Consider the following 23657-nt stretch of genomic DNA (forward strand, 5'->3'; position numbering starts at 1 on the left):
TGCACAGTCCCATTTAACCTGCTGGTGACCTGGTCTTAAGTCATTGTGGCTGAAAATAGAGCGTGTTCCCTCCAGGGCACGGCTGATGGCGCTGGGAAAGCTGGGCTCTCTCTTTGAAGGCTGATTTAATTGCTGCTGGCAGGCACTCGGTGCAGGCGGTGTGGGGACCCGCACCATCCCGCAATAACCTTCCCTCGCCGAGCACCTGTAGCTCTCTTGGCTCGGGCAGTGAAGGGTAACGAGCTCCTTCCTAACGAAGGTATGGGGCATGTGTGGGTGTTGCTGGGTTAATTGCAGGGGTAGGACTTGGGGAGTGGGGGCTTGTGTGTTTGCATTGTGTCTTCTGCACTGAGTTTGGGTGATTTAATTTTGTTTTTTAATGGGGTGGGTTAAATTTCTGTGCTCAGGAAGGAGGGGAATCACCTGCAAGGCAAGTGTGCGCCCAGTGCCGGGAACAGAATCAGCTCTCAGGCCCATGTGCCAGCCACCAGTGGCAGGGGGGTCTTCACCATCACGGAAGACGGTCCAGAGCGAAGACATTTTGTTAATGCTGTCTTAGAAGATCAGGAGACGACGGCAAGACTATGATCCAGCAGCCACATTCTGCGTTCCTGGGGATTCTGTTAATCAGTTGAAGAGTTAAAATTATTTTCTAATTTCCCTACAACATCATAGTAAATGTGGAGCTTAAGAGCCCACCGAGTTGCTCCTTGCTATTTGAGGAAAGTTGTGCAGCCGCATAGTGAGAGCCTGGAGGTTTTGGTGGACCCCCCCATTGGGGTGTCAGGTTTAATTACGCCAGTGGAAAGGAGAGACGTCTGCCCTGGTGGGGATTTCAGGCTGGGGACACAGAGGAAAAGCTTCAGCTGTAGCAGCCGACAGTGACCCAGGAGCAGTGACACTGGTTTGGGTGTTTGTGCGTCAGGATTAACGTGGGACCAGGTCGGTGCTTCCCCGACCGTGTGTTTCAGGCTGCATCGTGTCATGGGTCCAGGTGGGATGGTTGCCATCCTGGCCGCTCCAGCGGGGGGAAAAGCCACCTTGCCAGAGGGATTCGTGTCCCCACCTGGGTGGCTTCTCGCTGCCCCCCATGAAGGCACTGCCAGGAAGGTGGGTGACCTTGCAGGGGATCTTCAGGGCACCTCATCGGTGTCCTCCTCCTGCAGCCCCAAGCCCTGAAGGGCTGATGTACCTTGGATTGCGTTCACTTTGTTGCACGGTGCAAACTGAATCTGCAGGACACCAGGGCACGAGCACCAATCCCTTGAGCACTTGCAGCCGCTTCTTCCCGTTTTCTCCACCTCCACCATCTCCAGGACGTTGGGGCTGTTCCAGCTCCCGGGTGAGGAGGAGGTGAGTGGTAGGGCTCAGCCTGATGATATTTATTTCCACAAAGACAGGGAACCCCCCCTCCTGCCTTGCCCTGTGCACACACCCTGCCCTTCGGTGCGCCCGGCAGCACGGTGATTCATCGCGGCAATAAAATCACGGCACGAGATAATGGCTGCGGGAGGGCTCCTCGGAAAGCCGGCGGGAGAGCGCGGTGTTCCTGTGCTGACGCAGCTGCAAGCAATAGTAAATATTGAGCAAGAGGCACTTAAAAATAAAGCGGCCTGGACACAGAGTCCCACGTGGAATAAAATAAAATTAAAAGAAACAATAGAGAGCTGTGCTGAGCTGGGGGTGGAACTCGCATTGGCTTTTAAGGTGGTGATTTTTGCAGCTGAAGGGAAGCGGTGCAGTGGCGTTCGAGCCGGCAGAGGCCGGGAGCGCAGACCCCCCGCCGGAGGATGCTGCTTCTGAGCTTGCCCGGGCCCTTAGAAGATTAAACAGGGAGTTTGATTGATCCGGCTGCTGCGGATCCGGGGGATGAGATTGAACGCTTTCAGGGGATGCGGAGAATCGAGACTGTAAATTAAGGCTTTGAAGCATCTGCCAGCCCTGTGGCATGGGGTGTAAATATGTCAGGGTTGGGTTTTGGGGTGCATGGTGGTGGGTTGCGATGACAGCAGTGGCTTGGGGCTGCGGGGACAGGGACCGGCCACGACCGCAGCTCCAGCACGTCTGATCCAGGGGCTTTGGTTTCATCCTGGCGTGTTCGGGGGCTCGAATCGCTGCCGTCTCGTGCGTGGCACAGAGTCAAGGCAGCTCCGGTGCCTCGGGTGTCACTAGAGCCGCCCTGGCAGACAGGGGAGGAGGTGGCAGAGATTTATGCTGTCAGCACTCCTGGCCCTCAGCTGTTTGCAGCCATAAATGTGTGGATGAGGAGTAGCTGCGGCTGTGCCTCGTTGTGCTGCGTGTCCCCAGGTCGTGGGGCAGAGATGGAGGCGTGTCTGCTGGAAGTGGAGGGCCCTAGAAGAGTGTCCCCTGGGAAGCTGCTGCTTCTGCAGGGAGGGCCGAGGGATGCAGCGATGATGGTGAGCGGGGCAGGCGGTGCTGGGACGGCGGTGGGAGGCCTGGCAGCCGGCGGGTACTCGCTGTGCTTGGACTTCTCCCCGTTCTCCTCCCTCTCTGCCGGGGAAAGGGGACTCATGAGGTTGTAAGTGTTTATCCAGCCGTTTGCGGCATGGACTGGTGTCCCAGTTGGCTGCCTGCGAGGTGCTTGTGAGCCGGACTGGGGGAGAGGTGACTGTGCTCCCAGCCAAGGGCGGCTGCAGCTCCCGCTCCGCGCCAGACCCTGGCTGCAGTGGGGCTGCGAATCTGCCTTGGGTGCCTGGAGTTGAAAACATCCCGTGGAAATAAACCCAAAGCCTCGCTGCTGTGTTTCCCAGCCCTTCAGGGACTGGACTGGAGGGAGTACAGGGATTTTTGGCTCAGAGCCGTCTGTGGCCACAGCCTCTCGCACAGCCCCGCGTGGTGCCAGCCTGCTTCCTGGCACTGTGTCCGTCCATCACGGCTCGGGGAGGATGGGAGGAGATGCTGGCGGTTGGAAATATTTCACAAGTGGCAGAAACCCATAACGGGCAGACGGGGCCGATGGGGGAGAGTTACTTAACCTCACCCAGGACGCTGGAGTCCGCTGGCCTTCTGCTGACGGGGCTGTGGTGTCTTGGGCAAGGACGGCCCTGCCTGGGGTTCAGCTTTGGGATGGAGCCGCTTTCCTGGTGCTGGCACACACCTGTGGCGTCAGGCATGTAGCCTGGATTGTCAGCTGAAGCCGTGTCCATGGGGGAGATGCGTTCAGCTCCAGCGTGTCCCGGTCCTGCCCAGCTTTTTTACTACCCAGGCTTGGCCAACTTACCATAGAATCACAGAACCATTTGGGTTGAAGGACCTTCCCAGCTCCCCCAGTGCCCCCCCTGCCATGAGCAGGGACATCTTCACCAGCTCAGGTTGCTCAGCACCCCGTCCAGCCTGGCCTGGGATGTCTCCAGGGATGGTTCATCCACCACCTCTCTGGGCAACTTGTTCTAGTGTTTTACCACCCTTGCTGTAAAAAATTCCTTCTGGAGCTGAATTTCGGACCAGCGGGTCAGGGATGGAGAGAACTTGCAGGTTCAAAACCTGGAGTGACCAGCAGCCGCTGTGCTCTGGGCATGTCCGCCTGCCTGCCTTGGTCACCTCAGCCTGGGGATGTTGTTTTTTTGGTGGCTCCCTCTTGCCACGGAGCTTTGGGCAAACCCCAAGTGGGCTGAGCGCGTGGGGCCCGTTTCCCTCCCGCTTCCCCCAGTGTGACCTCTGTCCTCTAGACGTTTAGTGTGCGGTTTGTGTGGTCGCCGGTATCTCATCTCCCCATCAGTCACATCCCCTTTCGGTGGTGAGTCACCAGGCCGTACCTCTTCCCCCTGTGCCGTTTTGGAGAGCTAAACGAAGATGAAGAAAACGTTTTGAACTGGGCTGACACATCTGCACCCGCCAAGTTCCTCTCATAACTGCTCTTAGTGATTTATGTCTCAATCGTGCGAAGCAGGGATGTTTTACCAGCTCAGCGTGGAGCTGGGAAGGAGGGGATGGTGTGTGTCCCAGCTCCATGCCCATCCACTGGAGCATCACAGGGGGAGACAAACAGGGACTGCGTTTTGGTTGCTGGCTGTCACCTTCTTGCAGGGTTAAGGTGGCTCAAGGGACAATCTGTGTGCCTCTTAAACCCTTTTACCCCCTGAGCCGGGCTGCTTTGGATCGTGTGAGCCCACTCTGGGCACCCACAAGAGATTCATGTTAGTGATGCCTTTCCAGGGGCTGTGCTGATGGGCACACACATTTGGCATGGCAGGGAAGGGGCCACAGCCGGTTTTGGGCTGGCAGTGCTGCCTGGCACCTCCCTGCCTGTGCCGGCTGCCATTCTGCCCCAGGGTGAGCAGGAGGAGCGTGGCTGAGCCTGCCCAGACCTGTTGGCGTGTCCCTGGGCGTAAAGGATCTTGCACTGGTTCAGCAAACACTCTGGCCCCGGGCAGATGGAGATGGTTGTGGTTTCCCCCTTTCCCCTCCCTTTTCCCTGGCAGAAGCCCATGGTTGGGGTGAGCGGTGCGTTACTCACTGCGGTAGAGTTTCTCCCCTTGGCATCGCTTTCTGGCACAGAGATCCAAGGAGGGAGCGACTTGCTCACGGCTGCCTCCTGCAAATGCAGCTACTTTAGCGCACGGAGGAGCAGCTTCACCTCCAGGTCCTGCCCGGGGAAGCGGGGCAGCAGGCTTCAGGCTGAGTGCGAGTCTTACACCAGCCGGTCAGCATTGCTGCTGGAGGGCTGTACAGAGGAAGGGATGCTCTGGCAGCGCCTCGAGATTGGATTTGCATTGGGTTCGTCCCCAGGAAGGCTGTGGCTCGGATCCTGGTCCCTGCTTCGGCTCTGGCTCTTGGCAGGGAACGGGCTGGGTAAATACAGCCTGGGCAGCTTCTCCCTCTGGGCATTTAGGAAAGGAAAACAATGTCGCTGGTAAACCAGAGGCTGGGCTTTGGGTGGCTCTCTGATTTTGCTGCTGGTCAGCTGGGTGATGCAAGCAAATCTTTGCACCTGCCCATGCCTCATTTTCCTCACCTGCAGAGCTTTGGGATGTGCTTTGAGCCCCCGGGCTGGGATTACACCTCTCCCAGGAGCAGCGGTGCTGCTGGGGCTCATGGGAGACACTGGGAAGAGCCACCTGGTGCAAGGTGGCTTTGGGGCTTGGCTGGTGGCATCAGCTCAGTTCTGCTGCTGCTTCCCAGCTGGGGTGGTGACACTGCCCTGCAGGGTCCCTGAACGTGTCCACCTGAACCCGTCTGCAGCTCGGACTGCACATGAAGCTGCTTGTTACCGCCTTGCTCCCTGCTTCAGCACAGTGGCTAGAAAACCTCTGTGACAGCTGAAGGGGACTTCATTTGCCCTTTGGTCACTGTCACGCAACAGTTCCTTGTCCCCTCGTTCTTTCAGCCAAGCTTCCCATTCCTCCTGCAGCTGAGGCCGGGTCTTGGCAGTGGGGCAGGATAATGCTGATTGTGGAGGAAGCCTCAGTGCACTTGGGGCCGGGGCTGACTCTGTCTTATCCCCGGGTGGGATAAGATGCCACAGGCTGGGACGTGCCCCAGTAGGACCAGGGATGTAACTGGTACCAAAATGCCTCTTTGGGTACCAGCAGCAGGCCCCTGTGCTGGTCGACAGGGCTGGATCATGTCCCCTTCCTGGAGCTCTGCAGGTGTGGACGTGCCATGGGCACCTGCGCATGGCAGTGTCTGCGGTGCGGGATGAGTCTCGCCGCGGTCTCTGTGTCGGTTCTCTCGCAGCCGGGATCGAGGTCTGGCTGGGAAAAGGGGCCGGGACCGCCGGGGTTGATGTGGCACAGGGCGCTCCCCGGGGTTTGCCGTGCTGCAGCCATGTGCTCTGCCAGATGGGACCGGTGTTTCCTCGGAAGTGTGTCACTGCTGCTCCAGGCGCTGGCTCCTCGCCAGCCCAGCCGTGTGCTGGAGCGGTGGAGGTGGCACCGCCAAGGAAAACACGCTGTGGAGTGGAGCTGTTCACAGCTGACCCGGTGTCCGCGCCCCTGGGTGCCACCCGGTGCTCTCCAGCCCTGGAATAAGAAAATGTGTTTGGAAATGCCTCAACATCAAGGTCTTGGGGTTACCAAGGAGAGATGTGAATGTGTGTGCAGACTCCGTGCTTTCACAGCTCCATGCACAAGATTAAGTGGCAAGTTTTAGCTGCTGGGACTGGGCTTGGTGTTGAAGTTCAAGGGCAGAGGAAGCCCCCCCGGGTCCCGCCGCTGGGGGGTTGGTGGGTGCGGGTGATGCTGCTGGGAGCTGCCGGGCGATGGATCTGGGCCAGGAACTGTGTGGAGCACCGTGTTGGTGAGGAACATGTGCCGGGATGCAAACATGTATGCGAAAGAGATCCCGGCTGTCTAAATAATGTGAAATATTGACTAGCTCTCACAGATGGTGCTCCACGTGCAGCTTCGGGGACTGAACTTCTCTCCCTCCTCTTGGGTTTTGGTGCGATGTTGTTTTGATCCAGTCGGATGCTGGACTCTTGACAAACTTGTTGCCTGGTTGCTTTCAGTGGGATTGTTGAATTCTGGGGAAGCTGATTCTTAAGGGGAAGGGAGGGGGGTTGCAGAGGGCTTGACTGGCTCCTTCAGACTCTCCTGAGGGCTTTTAATAGTTTTTTAAATGATGGCACCAACTGGGAAGCTGGTTCTTGCAGAGCGTTGGGGTTTGCAGCATTGCTCAGGTGCCGTTTGGTGGCAGTGTTGCAGCGGAATTGCTGCCTGTAGCTAAGAGCTTGTGTTATTACCGCTGTTATGGTGATTGTATTCTCTGATGAAATGCTGCTGGTGATTATTTGCATGAGGACATTGCTGGGGGGCCCACTCTTGGAGGAGGCCCCATTGTCCTGAACGTAATTCAGTCCGCTAGTAGCAGTGCCCCGGGAACACGCTGCTTTCGTATCAGCTTGTGGATGGGCGGCAGGTTTTCTGCAGCTTTGCCTTCCTCAGGGATAAAATGCTGGTTTGGGGTACATGAAACTGTGCTTTGTATGAGCTGCTTTGTGTGAGGATGCTCTTGTGCTTTCCCCAAAGCCCAAACCCGGTGCTGGGCAGCTGCAGCGGGGATGGGTTGTGCTGGCAAAACTGCACTGGGAACAGAGTCTTATCGCTGCTTGATAAGTGCCCTCACCCACAGGTCACTGTACTTGTGATAAAGCACCTTATCGGGCGGGAGGCTGAGCCGTTTTGCCTGCAGATTTAAGGCTTTGCTCAGAAAGCACGCTGCGTTTGCAACCCACTGGCTGCAGAATTAGAGCCCCTCAGCGGCGCAAGGGGGTGACCCGGGGGTCAGTGCCCGAAACGGGGTCCCCAGGCCGTGCTGCCCGCTGTCCCTGCCCACTGTGCGTTGTCGCACATGTCCTCGCAGCCGCTGATGCTGGCGCGCGAGGGACCGACAGCCACAACAGTCTGCGCTCCTGCGGGGCTCGTTCCAAGGCGATGTGCCGCTTGGGCTGAAACGTGTTTCTCTCTTCTGTTTCTCGTTTGCTGCAGGCTTCTCCCATCTGCCTAACGGGCTCTACCCGTCGTACATTCCCCTGAGCCACCTCGAGCCCCCCAGCGCCGGCAGTCCTCTCCTGGCCCAGCTGGGTCAGCACAGCCTCTTCGAGTCGCAGAAAGGTGAGTCTGGGTCCCCTCTGTCACCCCTGGGTGCTTTCCCTGTCCTTTGGACTTGCTCGGCTGCTGGATGCTGGGATGTTGAGGTGAAGAGCAGGAACGCCCTGGGGTTATCATCCCAAGATGTTTCCTGGCCTTAGCAGGAGGGTTTTGGATAGGGTTGCGCTGTAGGGAACCGAGCCAGGTCCCTCCTTGAAGCCCTCACATGCTGCCACATTGCAAGGCTCTGTGCATCGGTGTCCCCATCCCACCTGGGCCACGGGGAGGTACCTGCCTGGTCTCCTCCACCCTGGTCCTTCCTGGCCATGTCTCGACATCCTTGAAACCTGTTCCCTCCCGGTTGGCCACGTCTCTTCTGTCTTCGTGTAGGACTTAAAGGTTGGGAGGCCTGTGGTAATTTTGTTTGCTTTTGCTCTGCAGATGGATTCTACCTGGCCGGCCACGCGGGCCAGTCCGCTTTGCACCCGCAGCCTCCCCTCTCAAGGACTGCGGGCAACCACACGTCGAGCACTTTGCTGCGGGAGAAGGACCTTGGGCAGCTGCACAAGAGCTCGAAAGAAAGCCTGAAAGACCCTGGTGGGAAGGAAAGGGCATGTCGGAGTGATCTCTCCCTGCCCTTTTCCAAGAAGGAGGGCAAGCCGAAGGAGGAGCCGCGGCCCCGCAGCGTCGTGGACCTCACGCAGGACACCAAACCCGACAGCGAACGGAAAGTGAGCGTGGTGGAGAAGGCGGTGAAGGTTGGCGAGCGTCTCTCCCCGTTCCTGGCTGAGCACTTGCCAAATCGGGGTGCGGGCAACGGGGAACCCAAGTCTAAGAACCCGCTGCAGAGCTCTTCACTCAGCAACTGTAACGGTGGTGGGGACCCCATGCTGAAGGTCCTGGGTGCTGAGCAGGACCGCTGTGCCAAGGATCCCGCTCGGCACGACGAGAACATGAGGCCTTCTGCGCACGCCCACGCCGAGCGGCTGAAGCGTGGGGAGCCCCTCCTGCCCTCCGTGGGCACTTTGCACGTCTCCTGCAGCTGCCCGTCCCCGCACCCCTCGCAGCCGGGGAAGATGACGCCGGCCACAACATTCCCTCCGCAGCCCGTCCATTCCAGCATGTACACCATCTTCCCGCCGGCCAAGGAGCTGGGGAGGGAGCACAAAGTCATCGCCCCCACCTTTGTGCCTTCAGTTGAAGCCTACGACGAGAGGAGCGGGCCTATCCAAATCGCCTCGCAGGCCCGTGACAACAAGGCGAAGGACAAGGACCTTGGCAAGGTGGGGGTGCTGCAGTCGCCCACGGAGCGATGCCTCGCGGACGCCTCCCGCACGCTCTTGTCCCAGGACTTTTCTTGCCACAGCGATGCCAAAAGGATGGAGGCTCTGAGGGAGAAGGGCTCGGTGATCAGGGCGAACTCCATGGCGCTGAAGAGACAGGTCACATCAGAACCCTTCCTCAACAGGCCGGGGCTGGGCTCCCCGGAGAGCAGGGAGTTCCTGGCCTCCAAGGACTTGCTGAAGCCGAGTCCGGAGGCAGAGCATCGCTCCTGCGAGCGGGACCGCTTCCAGCGATCCAGCTCCAAAGAAGCAGTGAAGGTCTATGGCACTTTGGACTCCTCTCGGCAACACCTGGACCACGGTCAGATAAAACCGCCTGAGCAGAAGTGGAAGCCCTTTGAGATGGGCAACTTCGCCACCACACAGATGGCAGTCCTGGCCGCGCAGCACAACCACGTCACCCGGGTGGAGGAGGAAGCCAAGAAGGTCTACCTGGACCCCAGCGGCTTGCCACGCTCCTCGGTGGTGGGTTCACGTGGCGCTGCCGACGTCCTCCACCCCGCATCCCACGGTGAAGGCTCGGCCATGCAGAGCCTCATCAAGTACAGTGGCAGCTTTGCCAAGGAGACCTCGTCCCGGCAGAGCTGCGGCAAGAAGAGCCCCTTTGGTGGCTTGGGCAACATGAAGTTGGACTCTTCGCAGCTGGGTGCCTCCAAAGTGCAGCAGCTGCTGTCGCAGCAGCCGGCGAAGCAGCTGAAGAGGGACCCCGAGAGACCTGAGAGTGCCAAATCCTTTGGCCGTGAGAGCATTGGCTCCCAGGGCGAGGTGGAGGTGAGGCACTTGCCCGTCGGCATTGCCGTGGCTGTGGCCCGGCAGAAAGACAACAGCAGCAGCAGCAGCAGCAAACTGGGGCCCAGCTTGGCCGACCGGGATCGCTCACTGTCCCTCAGCAGCATCAAAGGTGGGTTCCTCAGAGCTGTCCTGGGGCTTCCCAGTTGGATCTGTTCCCTGGGGAGAGCAGCTGTCCGGTGCAGGAGGTGTGGCAGGAGCTGCGTTGGGCATCCTCAACTCTCTGTGCCTCCTGGGCCCAGCCAAGGGCACGTTGTAGAGCACAGTGGGGAGCAGGACTCCCCTTTCCCCCATCCCATCCCATCCCATCCCATCCCATCCCATCCCATCCCATCCCATCCCATCCCATCCCATCCCATCCCATCCCATCCCATCCCATCCCCTCTGTCCACCTCTGAGCACAACCCTTCTCCACCTGTTCAATCCCTGTTAGCAAAGGGAGTGACAGAGAAACCCCTTAATCCATCTTTGTGCTGGTGGTTTAGTCTCATGGTTTTGCTTTAAGCCGTGGTGCTGGCAGGAGGGGGTTGGCTCAGGCGGGTGTTTTGGTGCTCTGGCCTGGCTTGGTTAGCACCATGACACTCGAGGGCTGCCTGGTGTGGCAAGTGCTCTGCTCTGGCGTGCCAAGGAGCGATGCCACAGCGAGTGCCTGGTGAGGTTTGATTTCCATTTTTAACCTTCACTTTCCACATTTTCCTGCCTTCTCCTGCACCTCGGTGGCGAGAGGCGCTTTCTCCCGGCCAGCAGCCTGTCTCCCCGTTCCCATCGCCTCCCGTTGCCCTCCCCACAGCCAGGCAGGAGCCGACTGAGGAACCTCGTGGGCAGCACAGGGAGCTGTTTGTTCAGCCGTTCAATCGTCGCAGACCCTCCCAGCTTGCGTTAAATGTAATATACTGAGCTGAACTAAAAGGCTGCAAACAAGGGTTGAATTCTAGCAGGCCTCCGGGGTCGTTGCTAAGTGATGCAGTTGGCTTTCAGACAGAAAACAAGACGGCTTTTCTCCTCCTGTCCCCCCCCAAATGCTGCCCCCCTCCCTTTGTGTGCCAGGAGATATTCGTCTAATAACATTAGCTTGCTTGCGCTGAGTGGACAGTGCTTGAATGTTTAGACCTTTTAAGAAGGAGAAAGCAGGCTTTAGTTGGCTAATCTGTAGTATTTGGCAAGTAAAATGCAAGTATTTAGTGCCTGGCATTGGTTGTCAAGGAAACGGGCCTAAGCCTTTTCCTCTGTGCATAACTGATTGAATTTTTCTATGTGGTCCGTGCGTCATGTTCGTATATATAGACAAAATGATCATTCAGTGTCCGGACAATCATCGGTCTGTACAGAAAAGGGACCGTCCTGCCGGTGGGGTGGGGACGAGGCGGGAATTAGAAGACCCAGAAAGTGCGTGTGTTTGGATGGGGGATGAGAAAAAGACGATAAATGTGTCTATAAATAATGGAGTGCAAGTAATGTAGATGGGAGAGGGAGGAGTGGAGGTAAAATAACAAAATAATATGTTTCTAATAAAAGGCTGGTGGGGAGGGGGGGTCAACTCGGTTTGTACCAAGGAGGGGAAGGAGGCTGCGAGTTAACCAAGGTCTTGCTTCGTATTGCTGCCACTGAAGAGGCAATTTGGCATGGATTGGGGAAAATAAATAGGAACAGGGGCTCCAAGAGGGGAAAACCTGGGCTAGGAGGTAGAAGGGTATTTGTGTGCAAGTGGAGATGCTGGTGGAGAGGCAGGGAGGGATACTGGGGCTCCGGGTGGATTCATGCACCTTGGAGGCTGCACAGAGCATCGTTTATTGAGTTGAGGAGGGGCTGGATGGGGACAGCCACCCCACGAAGTGTCCTGGCAGCCTGCGAGGGAAATGTGGTGACAAAGTCCCTCGGGAGGGAGAGGTGTGTGCCAGGTTTTAAAGCATCTTTGCTTTCTGCCTGAAGCCCGTGGAAGGAACCCTGGGGAGAGGAGTCAGGAGAGATGTTGTCTCATTCCTGGATTCCTTCTGACAGTAAAGGCTGAGGGAATTGGAGACTTGACAGCGAAAAAAACCCATGGGCTGTCCAGGTTTGTGGAAATACACAATGGAACCCTCCTTGAAAAGACTGCCTGTCAGCAGAATAGACTTGATGTTCTGAGATGCTTTCCCCTGTGCCGAACCTTATCCAGACGGGAGAGCGAGGACCCTGGAAAGGGCTGTTGGGAGCTGGGGTGCAGCCGTGCGGGGCCGTGCTGAGCCCTGCGGGGTGCAGAGCATCGCCCGGGCAGGGGACGTGCTGACAGGGTGCACCGAGAGCTGGGGGGGCAGCAAACACCTTCCTCCTGACCCCCTTAGACTGGCCAGCCGCTCGCTGCAAGCAGGGCTGGGATTCAGGAGCGGATCATGCCGCCAAAGCATAACGTGCAGAGGGGCAACAGGGAATTGTGGGAAAAAGGCATATGCGAGATATATAAGCACCTTCACGGGAGCAAACAGCAGCACCTTGCTGGCCCTGCCAGGACCAGATATTGCAGGTGCTTCCCAACCTCTCGCAGACGTGTCTGCTACCATGCCAAGCTGCATTTGTAAGAGCTGTTCTGATTCTGGAAGAACCATTTCTTGAGCTAAACATGCAGTCCCCCTTTTTGGACTCTTGCCCTCATCTGCCATATGTGCCCCTGCCTCACCAGACCCTTTCTTGCCGCATGGCTTGGGGAGGGGATGTGGATTCCCGCTCACAGGTTGAGTTACAAAGCGGAGCACGCTGGTTTTTTGGGGATCTGTAGTGCTGGTTCTGCCTGTTGCAGAAGGACAGGGCTGCAGAGCATACCCAGTGCTCTCAGACTGGTTTATGAGAGCAGAAGGTGCTGTAGAAGGTGCAGAGATAAAATCCCCCTCCTGCAAGATGTGCTAAGCAGGACTGTGTGGTTTGATGCAGGGATTTAGTTGAGCCTTTTCTCCTTCTGAGATGGGAAATCTGCCACTGTCCTTCAGCAAAAATGGTCCTGTTGGTCCTTCTGCTGCCAGGCTGGTGACTGCCCTGTCCTGGGCGACCAGCCTGACCTGGCGAGGGGGTCCTTTGATGGCTTGGAGACCTCAAGCCACATGTACCTGGGTGCTACCAGGAGCTGCCTTAGTGGGAATATATTTACCTTGTCCTGTCATTTAGGGCTTGAACCTGATACAGTCTTGGGGACAGTGGCATTTGGATGTGCTGGCTCCCAGGGTATTGCCTCTCCATGCCCAGAGGAGACAGAACAGCTTTCCCCAGACTGTTTCTCATGTTTGATGGTACTGGATTGTCTTTAGGGCATGGACGCTCAGAGGATGACTGTGGGGACGAGAGGAGCCGCCACCGGGACAGCCACCTCCTGGCCGGGCGCTTGGAGCGGGATCAGGAGAAGCTGCTCAGGTGAGGGTCAGAGGGGGATGGGATCTCTTGCTGCGGTGCCTCAGGCCATGCTTGGGGACAACCCGTCTGGAGGAGGGACAGGGTCACATCCAACCCAGTGTAGCTGCTGGCACCAGCCTTGCTGGTGCAGTGAGGAGCGCTGAGTTGGGTAGCATGGGTTGACGGGCAGATCCTGAGTTCGCAGCAGGGCAATTCTGATGGATGGCTGCAAATCTGTGGCTGCTCCAAAAGGATGGAGAGATGGGATGTTTTATTCTGGATGTGATGTTAACCACCTCCATCATGGCAAATACACTTGTTCTGCAGACTGGTCCATACCCCTGGGCTCCTCCAGCCACGCAAGTAACACTTGGACCTTCTCTCTCTCTCTCTTGCCTCCCCCACAACCAGAGAGAGCAAGGAGCTGGCAGATTTTGCCCGGATACACCCATCCGGCTGCGCCACAAACGGTTTGAACTCCAACCTCATGGTGACGGGAGGCCCAGCCTTGGCGGGCTCCGGGCGCTGGTCTGCAGACCCGGCTTCGCACTTGGCAGCCCACCCCTGGCTGCCCAGGACGGGCAGCCCCTCCATGTGGCTGGCCGGCCATCCCTACGGTGAGTGCCCTGCAAGGGAGCGATGTGTCCGCGGGGTGTTGACAGCGATGCAATCCGGGGAGAGTGTTGCTAAGTGCCCGGTGAGGCTGCTGTCTGATCAAAGGGGAAAGGAAAGGAGGTATTTTGGAGCAAAGAGGACTTCTCGCGTGGGTGGGAGCTGCCTGCATCCCCTGAATTGTGACTGTGGTGTTTCTTCTTCCAGGACTTGGTCACCCTTCCCTGCACCAGGGCATGACCCCAGGCTTTCCCCCTGCCATGGGGGGAGCTCTCCCTTCCGCCTACCAGTTTGCCAGAGACCCACAGTCAGGGCAGCTTGTTGTGATCCCCAGCGAGCACTTGCCACACTTCGGTAAGGATGTGAGCCCTGAGGACCATGGTACCAGCTGGGGAGGACACAGGCGTTGGAGGGGGCTGGGTAGGACTCTAGGCTAGGTGTGAGCTGACCTATGTTAGGTTTGTTTTGGAGATGGAAATGTGTAATCAGCACTGGCTCCTCATGCCCTGCAGGACCATGTAGAGTTTGGGTCCTTGGTTCAAGAATGTACATGTGTGCTCAGCCAGGGACGGTCAAACCAAGGGTATCCAGAGAGCAAAGTGAGGCACGTGGTCCCAGAACCCACGGGGTGATGGCAGTGGAGCTGTTGAGGAGAAGACAGCACGCTTTCTCTGCTGCATTTCTGCATAACTTGATGTTACGTGTCCCCCACACCCTGGGACTGGGGTAGAGACACTTACCTTGAGCCATCCTAAATCCTTTAGCCATCCCCATCCTCCTGCCTCCCTGACTGCATCTCTGCTCGTTCCCCAGCGGAGCTGATGGACCGGGCACCCCCGCTGTGGCCCGCCATGTACCCCCCAACCAGGAGCTCCCTCCAGCACGCTCACCAGCTCCAGCTCCTCTCCCATCAGCAGCTGCTGCGGCAGCACGAGCTCTACATCCTGCAGCAGCAAGCGGCCCACGCCATGGAGCTGCAGAGGAGCGCCCAGCTCGTGGTACGTTTGCAAGAGCTTTTTGTTTGGCCGTGAGATGAGCCTGAAGTTGGGGTGTCCGGAAGGGAAAAGCAGCTGTGCTGGTGTTGCAAGCATGTGTCAAGGCTATAGATGCATTGAGCGATCAGGAGAGAGTTGAGAGAAGGGAACGGAGCTGGTGAGGGGCTGGAGCACAAGTGTGATGGAGCGGCTGAGGGACCTGGGGGGTTCAGCTGGAGAACAGGAGCTGAGGGGAGACCTTCTGATCTCTGAACTGCCTGAAAGGAGCTTGGAGCCAGGGGGGGTCGGGCTCTGCTCCCCAGGAACAAGCGCCAGGAGCAGAGGAAACGGCCTCAAGTTGTGCCAGGGGAGGTTGAGGTTGGATGTGGGGAACAATTTCTTCCCCAAAGGGCTGTGGGGCATTGGAACAGGCTGCCCAGGGCAGTGCTGGAGTCACCATCCCTGGAGGGTTGAACAGATGGAGATGAGGTTCTCAGGGACATGGGGCAGTGCCAGGGTGGGTTAATGGTTGGACTTGATGATCTTGAGGGTCTTTTCCAACCAAACTTGATTCTGTGATTCTGTCATCCTGCGCTGGTCCCTGGGATACAAGGCATTCAGTGCGTTCTGCACAGTTGGGGTGGGTTCTGCAGGGGTTTGGTGAAGAGCTGCTGAGCAGTGCTGTCAGGAGAGCTGCCCAGCAGCAGCGGGACTTCGATTCCTTCCCTAGGGATGTCTCTGTTTAGTTGAGCGGTTTCAACCCTGCTCACTTCCAAACAAACCTCCTGAGCAGCTTAGAGAAGCGACTGCAGTACTGGCAGCAATCGCACCGAGTCCTGCAGCCAGCTCCATTTCACCAAATAATTTTGGAAATCGGAAGCTTTCATTTGGTTGTTTTACACCCATTTAATTTTTCTAGTGATCATCTGGTTTTCGACCTTCATTTTACATGTGTGTTTGCTAGGATGGAGGCTTAGAAATAGAAATCATTTGCTTTAGTTGCAAATGAAAGCTGGGACACGCTTCACATGACTCCTGGAGCTGGGAATTTGTAAAGAAAGCTGTTGCAGATCAGTGTCACCCTCCATCAGATTGGCCTTAAAATGGTGTTGCAGTGCAGATCGTGTGTTTTCTTCCAGTTGGTGTTTGATAAGATCATGTTTGCTCTTGTTTGGTAGAGACGTTGTACTGAGTTTTTCTCTGTTCTTGTCGCAGGAGAGGTTGAAGGCGAACGAACAGCGTGCGGATATGGAAGAGAAGGTGACAAAACGGAGCCTGGACAGTGCCAAATCAGGCCTTTCCTCCTCTGCCCCGGGACTGGTGCATCGCAAACCGCCTGTGTTGTCTCCCAGCGCCTCCACATCCTACAGCAAGGCTGTGAGTCCACCTCCCCTCTCTCCCAGGGCCTCACCCGTGTCTGTGCTCAAAGCTGAGGTGATCCAAAAGATGGAGGAGCCACCTTCGCAACCAGCCTACTCCTACCCCGCCACCCCCAGCTCCCATCCTTCCAGCCCGCCCCCCGCCTCTCCACCCCCTGCCCCTGCCATCCCTCCAAAGGAAGAGGCACCCGAGACTGTGGAGAAGAAAGACCTGGAGCTGGAAAAAGAGGCTGCCGGTCCCTATCAGGCCTTGTTCCCAGGTAAGAGAGCCCTGCTTTGGCAGAGTCCCGTTGTGTTTGTACCTGCCTCCCTTTTTCTCCTCGGCTCTTTCCTGCTTCCACCCCATTCCCCTAGAGAAAACCACATAGCTCCTCTAAAAGGCAGGGGGGAGGTGAGGACCAGGGGCAGTGTAGGTGACTTGGATCCACGTCTGGGTTGTAGGATCACCTGGGGCTGTGGGGCTGTCTTCTTCCCTTGGGTCAAGCCTGGGTTGGTTCCTCCAGGGCTGAAGTCTCAGTGAGAGAAGGTTGGAGGAGGTAGATCTTTCTCCAGTCACCCAGGAGTGATGAAAAGGTACAGAAGGGGCCTCTGGGGTCCTCGTGCCTGGTGGCAACTTGGGTAGGAGAGAGATGCCCAAAGCAGCCACTGCTTGAGAATAGGAAGAGATGAGAGATGATGGAAGCAGAAGAGAAGGTGCTTTGGAGACCCAGCCATTACACAGCCTGTCTCTTCTGATATCTTGCAGAGATTCCCCCAGGATATCCATTCCAGTCCCTGCCTCCCTCCTTTGGAAGACACTATCCCTACCTCCTCCAGCCCACCGCAGCATCCGACGCGGATGGCCTGGCTCCTGACGTCCCGCTGCCTGCTGAAGGCTCTGAGCACATGGAGCTTTCCCCAGAGGTTAAGCCCATCCACCTGTCTCCATCCAAAATGCTTGAGCCCATCCAAGCAGCAGCAGAAGAGGAGTCCTTGGAAGAGAGGGTGAAATCAGAGGTGCAAATGGAGGAAAGCCAAGAAGGCATCTGTGAGCAGGACATGGGGACTCTGAACATTGCCACCTCCGCAGCCGTCCCAGTGCAGAACGTGGACAATTGCAATCTCCTGTTGCATCAAGGTGAAGCCCTGGGTGATATGGAGCAGGACCAGGAAGACCTCCAGAGCTGCCCACCTCCATACCAGGTTGTGCCCTGCCCTGCAGAAGCAGAGGCTCAGGCAGAGACCGGGAGTGGAGCAGAAACCTGCCCCGTGCACATGGACTACGATGGTTCACTCGTGCATGCGGAAAACGAGCCGCCTGAGATGGACTTGACGCCCCAGCGGGAGGAGGCCTCTGTAGCCGTGGATCTGCAGAGCGCTGATGTGCCCCGGGGGAGGGAGTTTCCCAGCCTGCCCCCCGAGGAGGGGGAGCAGGGGCCAGAGATCCCTTCGTACACTGAAGAGGCAATCTCTTGCCAAATCCCAGCTCTGGACATCAAACCGGGCGACCCGCTGGCTGGGATGAACGCTTTGGTGGCTGCCACAGAAATGCCTCAGGCTTGTTCCTTGTTGGCCACGGCTAGTGTCACCCCATCTCAGATGAAGGTGGAGGTGTTACCTGACCAGGCCTTGGAGCACTCCTTCCTGCAGGGGATCACTTTGCTGAGTGAAATCGCAGAGATGGAGCTGGAGAAAAGGAAGCAAGAAATGCAAAGTAAGTTGTGTGTGTGCAGTCTGGCCACCTTGGGCCAGGTTGGGTGTCTGTGCGTGCTCTCTGTGCGGGCAGAGAAGCAGAGGTAGGATCTCTTACAGCCTCAACCAGGCAGAAAGGAGAGTGTTGCCCTGAGTTGCGGGAGCGGTTGGTACTTCAGATGGGGTTGGAGCAGGGTTTTTGTCGCAGTAGGCTGGAGCTACGTGTGGCTTTTGTACTGCTCTCCCCTTCCAAAGGCCCTCGCCATGTCTAGACAGTTTGCGGTATGTACAACGGAAAGGGAGCCCCACTTGCCGAGAGCTGCCAGGGTAACACCCGTCTGGCAGGCACCGAGTCTGCAGTCTGTCGGGGTTTGGCACAAGAGGCCCCAGTAGCTTCAGATGATGCTTTCCAAGAGCTTGGCAGGTCCTGAAAAGATCTCACCTTCTAGTAACTTCCTGAGGTGAGACGTGATTGGAACTGCCAGTTGCACCATGGCCGGGTACAAACAGGACACCTCAAGTGGGGGCCAGGGTGGCTCGGAGGCTCCTTGAGCTGCCATGGTCCAGGGAGGGACATCAGCTTCTCCTTGTGCCTGCTGGAGGAGCAGCCTTGGAAGGTGAACCTCTATAGCTTTTTTTTCTGTCCTTCCCCAGGTCCAGAGAGTTTCCCTGTCCGGCCAACACTGGAGAGTTTGCTGGCTGCCAGCACCCACATGCTCATGGAAGTACTTTCCACCCCCTTTATGGAAAGTCTGAAAACCATCCGGCTGCCTCGAGAGCTGAATCCCAACAAAAAGTACAGCTGGATGCAGAAGAAAGATGAACCCGTAAGTAGCTCCAAGTGTGGCTGAGCCTGAAAAGCCACAGTGCAGCCACTTGCCGCAGCTTGATATTCCAGCTGCAGTTTGCTGCCCAGCTTGTGCTGCACTTCTGTGTTCCACAAAACAAGCCGGTGCTTCCCTTCATAGTTTGTGGTGCGATTTAGGTTCCTCTCTTGTTTGTGAATCAACACCATTGATCTCAGCAGGACCCTCGGCAGCGCCAGAAGTGCCATTTGTAATACAAAGCCAGCAGGAACTTGAACATTGCTGCTTTGGCGGGGGGGATAAATAAAGATAGTGGCAGGAGGGTTTTTCCCGATTTTTTCTTTGCTGACTCTTCCCCATGGGAGAGACAGAGAAATTATTTTGTACCCTGCAAGTATGCGTTCTGAGACAGGGAATATTTTTATCTGTCTTTTTAAATAGGGGAAAAGAGACTCCACTGATGTATTTAATCCTCCAGGTTCTTTCCCGGGGTTGCTCTCCCTCAGAGCTGATACCATCCTGTGCATAAGCCACAGAACATCTTGACGTGGCTGGTTTTGCTCAGGTGCTGCTCCAGGGCTGTGTTTGCTGCGGGTGAGGGTGCTCTGGAGGACTTCCCTGCCAGGCTGCAGATTTTGACCATTGCAAGAGCACCCCAGTGTGCAGCACCCCAGTCTAGTGGGGGCTTGGACATGTCTTTACCTTCTCGTCCCACTCTAGATGTACTCCATCAAATCAGCCATCGAGAACATGGATGCGATGGAGCTGGACTACAGGATGAGGCTGGCGGAGCTGCAGCGGCGCTACAAGGAGAAGCAGCGGGAGCTGGTGAAGCTGCAGCGCCGCAGGGACTCCGAGTAAGTCACAAGCTGCTCACTCGGTCTTTTTACTTCTTCCAGCTGGGCACTTTCACTGCCTCTCGGTCCGGGAGAGGAACCAGCCCTCCATCCCTCCCTGTCTCTCCTCCTCTCCTCCTGGTGTGGCCCGCCAGAGCTTTGCACAACACACTCCTAGGCTATGTGACACGGCAACCTGGTCACTGGTGAATGCAGCTGGGAGACCGTGTTAGAGACAACCTTGGCTTCAGCAGCTCAGTTTAGCAGTTTGGTGACAGGCGAAGGTTCTGGGTTGGCTCCCATTCTTGCTTGCTTTCTTTTAATTTTTTTTTTCACTTTTTCTTCTTTTTTTTTGGATTTATTTCTTTATTTTTTTTTTCCTGTTTGTTTTGCTTTTTGGTTGCAACATTTGCTTTTGCCTTTTTTTTTTCCTTTGCTTTTTGTTGCCTTGGTTAACAGTGAAGCGTGTGGTTTTTTTAAAGGGAAAAGCATGACGAGAAAAGTAGAAGCTTGGCGAGAAGAGGCCCTGGAAGGCCCAGGAAGAGGAAACTTGGATCAAGCGCTCTGTCACCCGTTAAGGAGAGAGGGAAGAGTGACAGCAAGAGTGGAAAGTAAGGCTGGAATTTGGGGAAGACGGGAAAATGGCAGGGTCACCGCACCAGGGTCTTTCTTGGGGAGACAATCTCGGATGCAGCGGGGGCTCGCCGTGGTGTTGTGTTGGCAGGCCGGGCTCTGGCAGCAGTGGTGTTGTGGAAGCGTATGCGTTTAACATGAGCGTGTCCTTGCGGTGGGAATACCGTGCCAGCCTCCTCCCTCCCCGCTGGTAGAACACGTGTCGGTGGCGTTGGGCAGGGGTAGGACAGGCTGAGCTGAGCGGCACTGAGGTGACACGGAGCAGCAGGGAGCCGTAGGTGAGCTCTTGGTGTCGGGGAGTGTGTCCTCGTGTGCTTTCAGGAGAGCGGACGGTGGAAGCGGGTGATGTAGAGCTAATTGGAGGGATGCTGATGTCAAAAGCTGGAAGGACAGGCTTATTCCAGGTTGTCTGCTTTCTAGGGCCTTTCTGCTGTTTTTCTGCTGTCTTCATCTGCTGATCCCTTAATCAGTGGGAGTTGGTTTCGCCTGACCTTTGTCTTTCAAGGGTCTGGATCATTCTGCCTCCTGCTTTCTTCTCTTTTGCAAATCCAGCTGCTCTTTTTTGGACGCCTGGATCTCACCACCATTGTGCATCTAACCCTCCAGAGATGGCCAAGTCCCTCCAATGGGAAGGCACCTCTGAGCTGCCTCCCTGCATACTGTGAATTTTTACAAATATCCTTTGAACACTCCAAATTAGCTTCAGGTGTCCAGCTCCCACTGACCACGTGCTTCTGAAAACCTGTCCTCTCGGTGGCTCTGTGTTTTCGCTCTTTGTGTTTGGATGGCTGGACAGCCCGGAGGCATCCAGAGGTGGCTGGAGTCGTGCATGTGTGCGTGCATGAGCGTGTTGCGTGTGCGTGTCCCCGCATCGCAGGAACGCTCAGTGTGGCGGGGGAGATGGAGGCGATGCCCTGAGGCAACGTCCAGGGCCTGAGGTGTTGGTTTAGTGTCTGCGGAGGTCAGCAGAGAGGACAGAAGGGAGGGAAGATGCCTGGAAACTGAGGAAGATTGCCCGTGTCCGTGGCTTTGTGATGGTGGCATCACCTGGGCCAGCAGGCGTAGCGTGAAGGAGGCGGCGTATGAGAGATACTAGTGGAGGCTTGGTAGAGGTCTTGAGGTGTTGACTCATCATCGTCAGGCAGTTACCAGAGGCAGTTGGGGAGCAGTGAAAGATGTGCTCATAGTCTCACCTACTTTTTTTTTTTTCCTTGAAATTATTTATTTACCTTCTCCTTTGCCCCCTAAATCCCAAAGCGAGACTGAAGATGCAAATCACAAATGCCTCTCGCAGAGGGGCCGGGCTTGTAAAGCAGATTGTCCATCCTTTGAGCGAGCCAGCCCCTGCAGTGCCCTTGTCCCTCTGTGTCACCCTGCGTGGCAGTTCCTGATGAATGCTCATATCTCATGAGCACCTCCCTGGGCCTGGAGAATCTCTCAGCACCTACAGAGTCCATCAAAGTAGAGGTGGGAGAAGACCTCCAAGGCCAGCTCAGCTGTTTCTCCTTCACTCTGCTGCTCTGTACCACATCAGGCACTTTTTGGTGGCTGTTACTGAAGACACCAGTTTCTTCCTTTCAGAGACCACCTGGCAGGTCTCTGATTTTAGGCAACTTCATCTGTACTGGTGGCCAAAAGTGTGCAAGAAGGGCTCCTTGGCTCTCCTGCTTGGTGGAAAACCTTGTCCAAACTGCTGTCACTTCATAGTGGACTTGGCTCCCAGTGAGGATCCCTGCTGTCCTAGGAGGCATTTAACCTCACTTTTGAGCTTGGTGGGGATCACAGAGAGGAAAACCCCATCACCTTGACCCATCCTGTGCTTGGCTTGCAGACTGAGCAAGTCCTTGCTACTCTCCGAAGACTCTGAGACTGGCGAGGGCACGAAGAAGAGGCACAAAGGGGCCCTCCCGGAGGAGGACGAGGATGTGGAGAGCGGCAGCAGCAAGATGAAAGGAAGGAACCAGAGCTGGGAAGAGCATGATGCGGCTCCCAGCTTCTCAAACGAGGTCAGTGCCCTCATGGGGACCAAGGAGCCACGGGCCAAAAGCAGATCTTTTTCTTGCTTTGCTGGTGTTGGCTTGCACTGGGTAACTCCTCCTGATCTTAGAGGTGGGTTTAGAAACTCTTCATGAGAGGACTGTGTGCAGTAGAGCGGTGTTTGCAAAGGCTAACGTTGGCTTTGGGAGGTTGGACCTCTTTGGTAGGCAGCAGAGAGGCAAGTGCTTTCAAGCCAGCCAGAGCATTGTGGTGTTTCACCAGCCCTGAACCCAGAGCAGTGCTTGTCTTACCCCTTTGCCTGTTGAGATAACAGAGGGGAACGGACTTCCCGAAGCGAGGGAGGAAAGGGAACGCAACGTTGCTAATTTAAATGCAGGATTTTCTTCTGCTCTTGCTCAGGCAATGAGATATTTACTGGAGCTTTAAGCTGCAGATGAAATCCAAAATGCATACAGGCAAAGTGCTGAGTTACAGTTGCTGTTATCTAGCTGTAGCACATGTAAAGTAGATTTACTTTTTCAAGAAGCAAGGAAATACTGAAAAGGGTGTAACAGCCCTGGCTGTAATGCAGTGGTGCTGATGCTCTTGCTGAGAGGTATTTGGGTCTTTTTGGCATCCCAGCATCTGGAGCTCGCTGATTATGTGGAAATCCAAATTTATTTGGCTGGGCTTTTGGGTAAAGGAAGATTTTTAATCCTTGTCATTTAGCGAAAAGCTTGTAAAACTAACCCTAACGTATCTGAAAAACCAGAAGGTGCTGAGAAAAAGGAACTCCAAAACATGTTGCTATAAGAATGTATTTTTTTTGGAAGAAAATACAATTTTTCTAAGTTAAACTTGGGATTTCTGTAGTGCTCGGTAAAGGTAAAGCTGTGCTGTTTGCTGATGTCTTCTTCCTTTCTAGCATCATGGTGGGTTATGACAGCAGGGCCTTCAGACCAGTTTTTTCAGGCTTTATTAACTAGTGTGCATAAGAGACAGTTACAAGCGCTAGTAAAATCCCTCAGGTCTGCCATGGTACCTGTCCTGTATTCACCTGTGTCTCTTCCTTTCACCTCAGCAGTTAAAGCTCAAGAAGAAGAAGGTACCATCGGATCAGGAGCAGCTGGCCAGCAAGCTTGACAAGGCCCTGTCGCTCACCAGACAAGACAAACTCAAATCCCCCTTCAAGTTTGCCGACAGCTCAGGGGGAAAACCGAAAACTGGTGGAGGTGGGAGCAGGTACCTCCCACCCCACGAGGCTCTGCCGAGCAAGGAGGAGAAGAAGAGCCTGGCCAAGAACCTGGGCCTGTCACTGAAAACCACCAAGGAAGGTAAAAACAAAGTGACTGCCAAAATGAAGAAGATGGAGGTGGGGTTAAAAGTCAAAAATCAGCTCAAGGTTTCCCATTCACCACCAGTATCTGAAATTAGCAGCTACTCCTATAGTAAGTAACCCCTCATTTATTTTTTTCTTAGAGTGTAATCTGTTGTGGGGTTTGTGGTGGGGATTTCTGGCCTCTTGGAAGGGGCCTTGGAGATGGGTCTGGGTTTGCTCATGAGTGGAAGGCGACCTCCTCCCTGGCTAGTCAGTGCTGCAGTGTCTTTGGGGCGAGTGTGAGTTGTCCACCCGATGTGCCATCCAAGAGGTAGCCAATAGCCGTGTGTTTCTTTGTGGCCTGTGTGACACTGATCATCAGTGGGGAAAAATGCTTTAAAAAAGAAGTTGA

At 55.9% G+C, this 23657-nt stretch overlaps 1 protein-coding gene across 6 annotated transcripts in view; it reads left to right on the forward strand.

Moving 5' to 3' along the window:
* TNRC18 (trinucleotide repeat containing 18) overlaps positions 1 to 23657 on the forward strand; it is a 55864-nt gene that overhangs the window by 11207 nt on the left and 21000 nt on the right. For 2 of the 6 annotated variants that reach the window (XM_065031418.1, XM_065031416.1), the window contains exons 3-15: positions 7449 to 7574; positions 7992 to 9794; positions 12958 to 13060; positions 13451 to 13656; positions 13859 to 14005; positions 14465 to 14649; positions 15841 to 16264; positions 16750 to 17697; positions 18330 to 18502; positions 19202 to 19338; positions 19800 to 19928; positions 21782 to 21956; positions 23012 to 23375. In XM_065031418.1, coding sequence (XP_064887490.1) covers positions 7449 to 7574; positions 7992 to 9794; positions 12958 to 13060; positions 13451 to 13656; positions 13859 to 14005; positions 14465 to 14649; positions 15841 to 16264; positions 16750 to 17697; positions 18330 to 18502; positions 19202 to 19338; positions 19800 to 19928; positions 21782 to 21956; positions 23012 to 23375 — 4920 coding nt within the window. Of the gene's footprint in view, positions 1 to 7448; positions 7575 to 7991; positions 9795 to 12957; positions 13061 to 13450; positions 13657 to 13858; positions 14006 to 14464; positions 14650 to 15840; positions 16265 to 16749; positions 17698 to 18329; positions 18503 to 19201; positions 19339 to 19799; positions 19929 to 21781; positions 21957 to 23008; positions 23376 to 23657 lie in introns of all 6 variants that reach the window. The other 4 variants (XM_065031417.1, XM_065031415.1, XM_065031419.1 and 1 more) reach the window with 3 other exon arrangements.

The sequence above is a fragment of the Columba livia genome, chromosome 15 (genome assembly GCF_036013475.1).
Source record: "Columba livia isolate bColLiv1 breed racing homer chromosome 15, bColLiv1.pat.W.v2, whole genome shotgun sequence".
Taxonomy (NCBI): Eukaryota; Metazoa; Chordata; class Aves; order Columbiformes; family Columbidae; genus Columba; species Columba livia.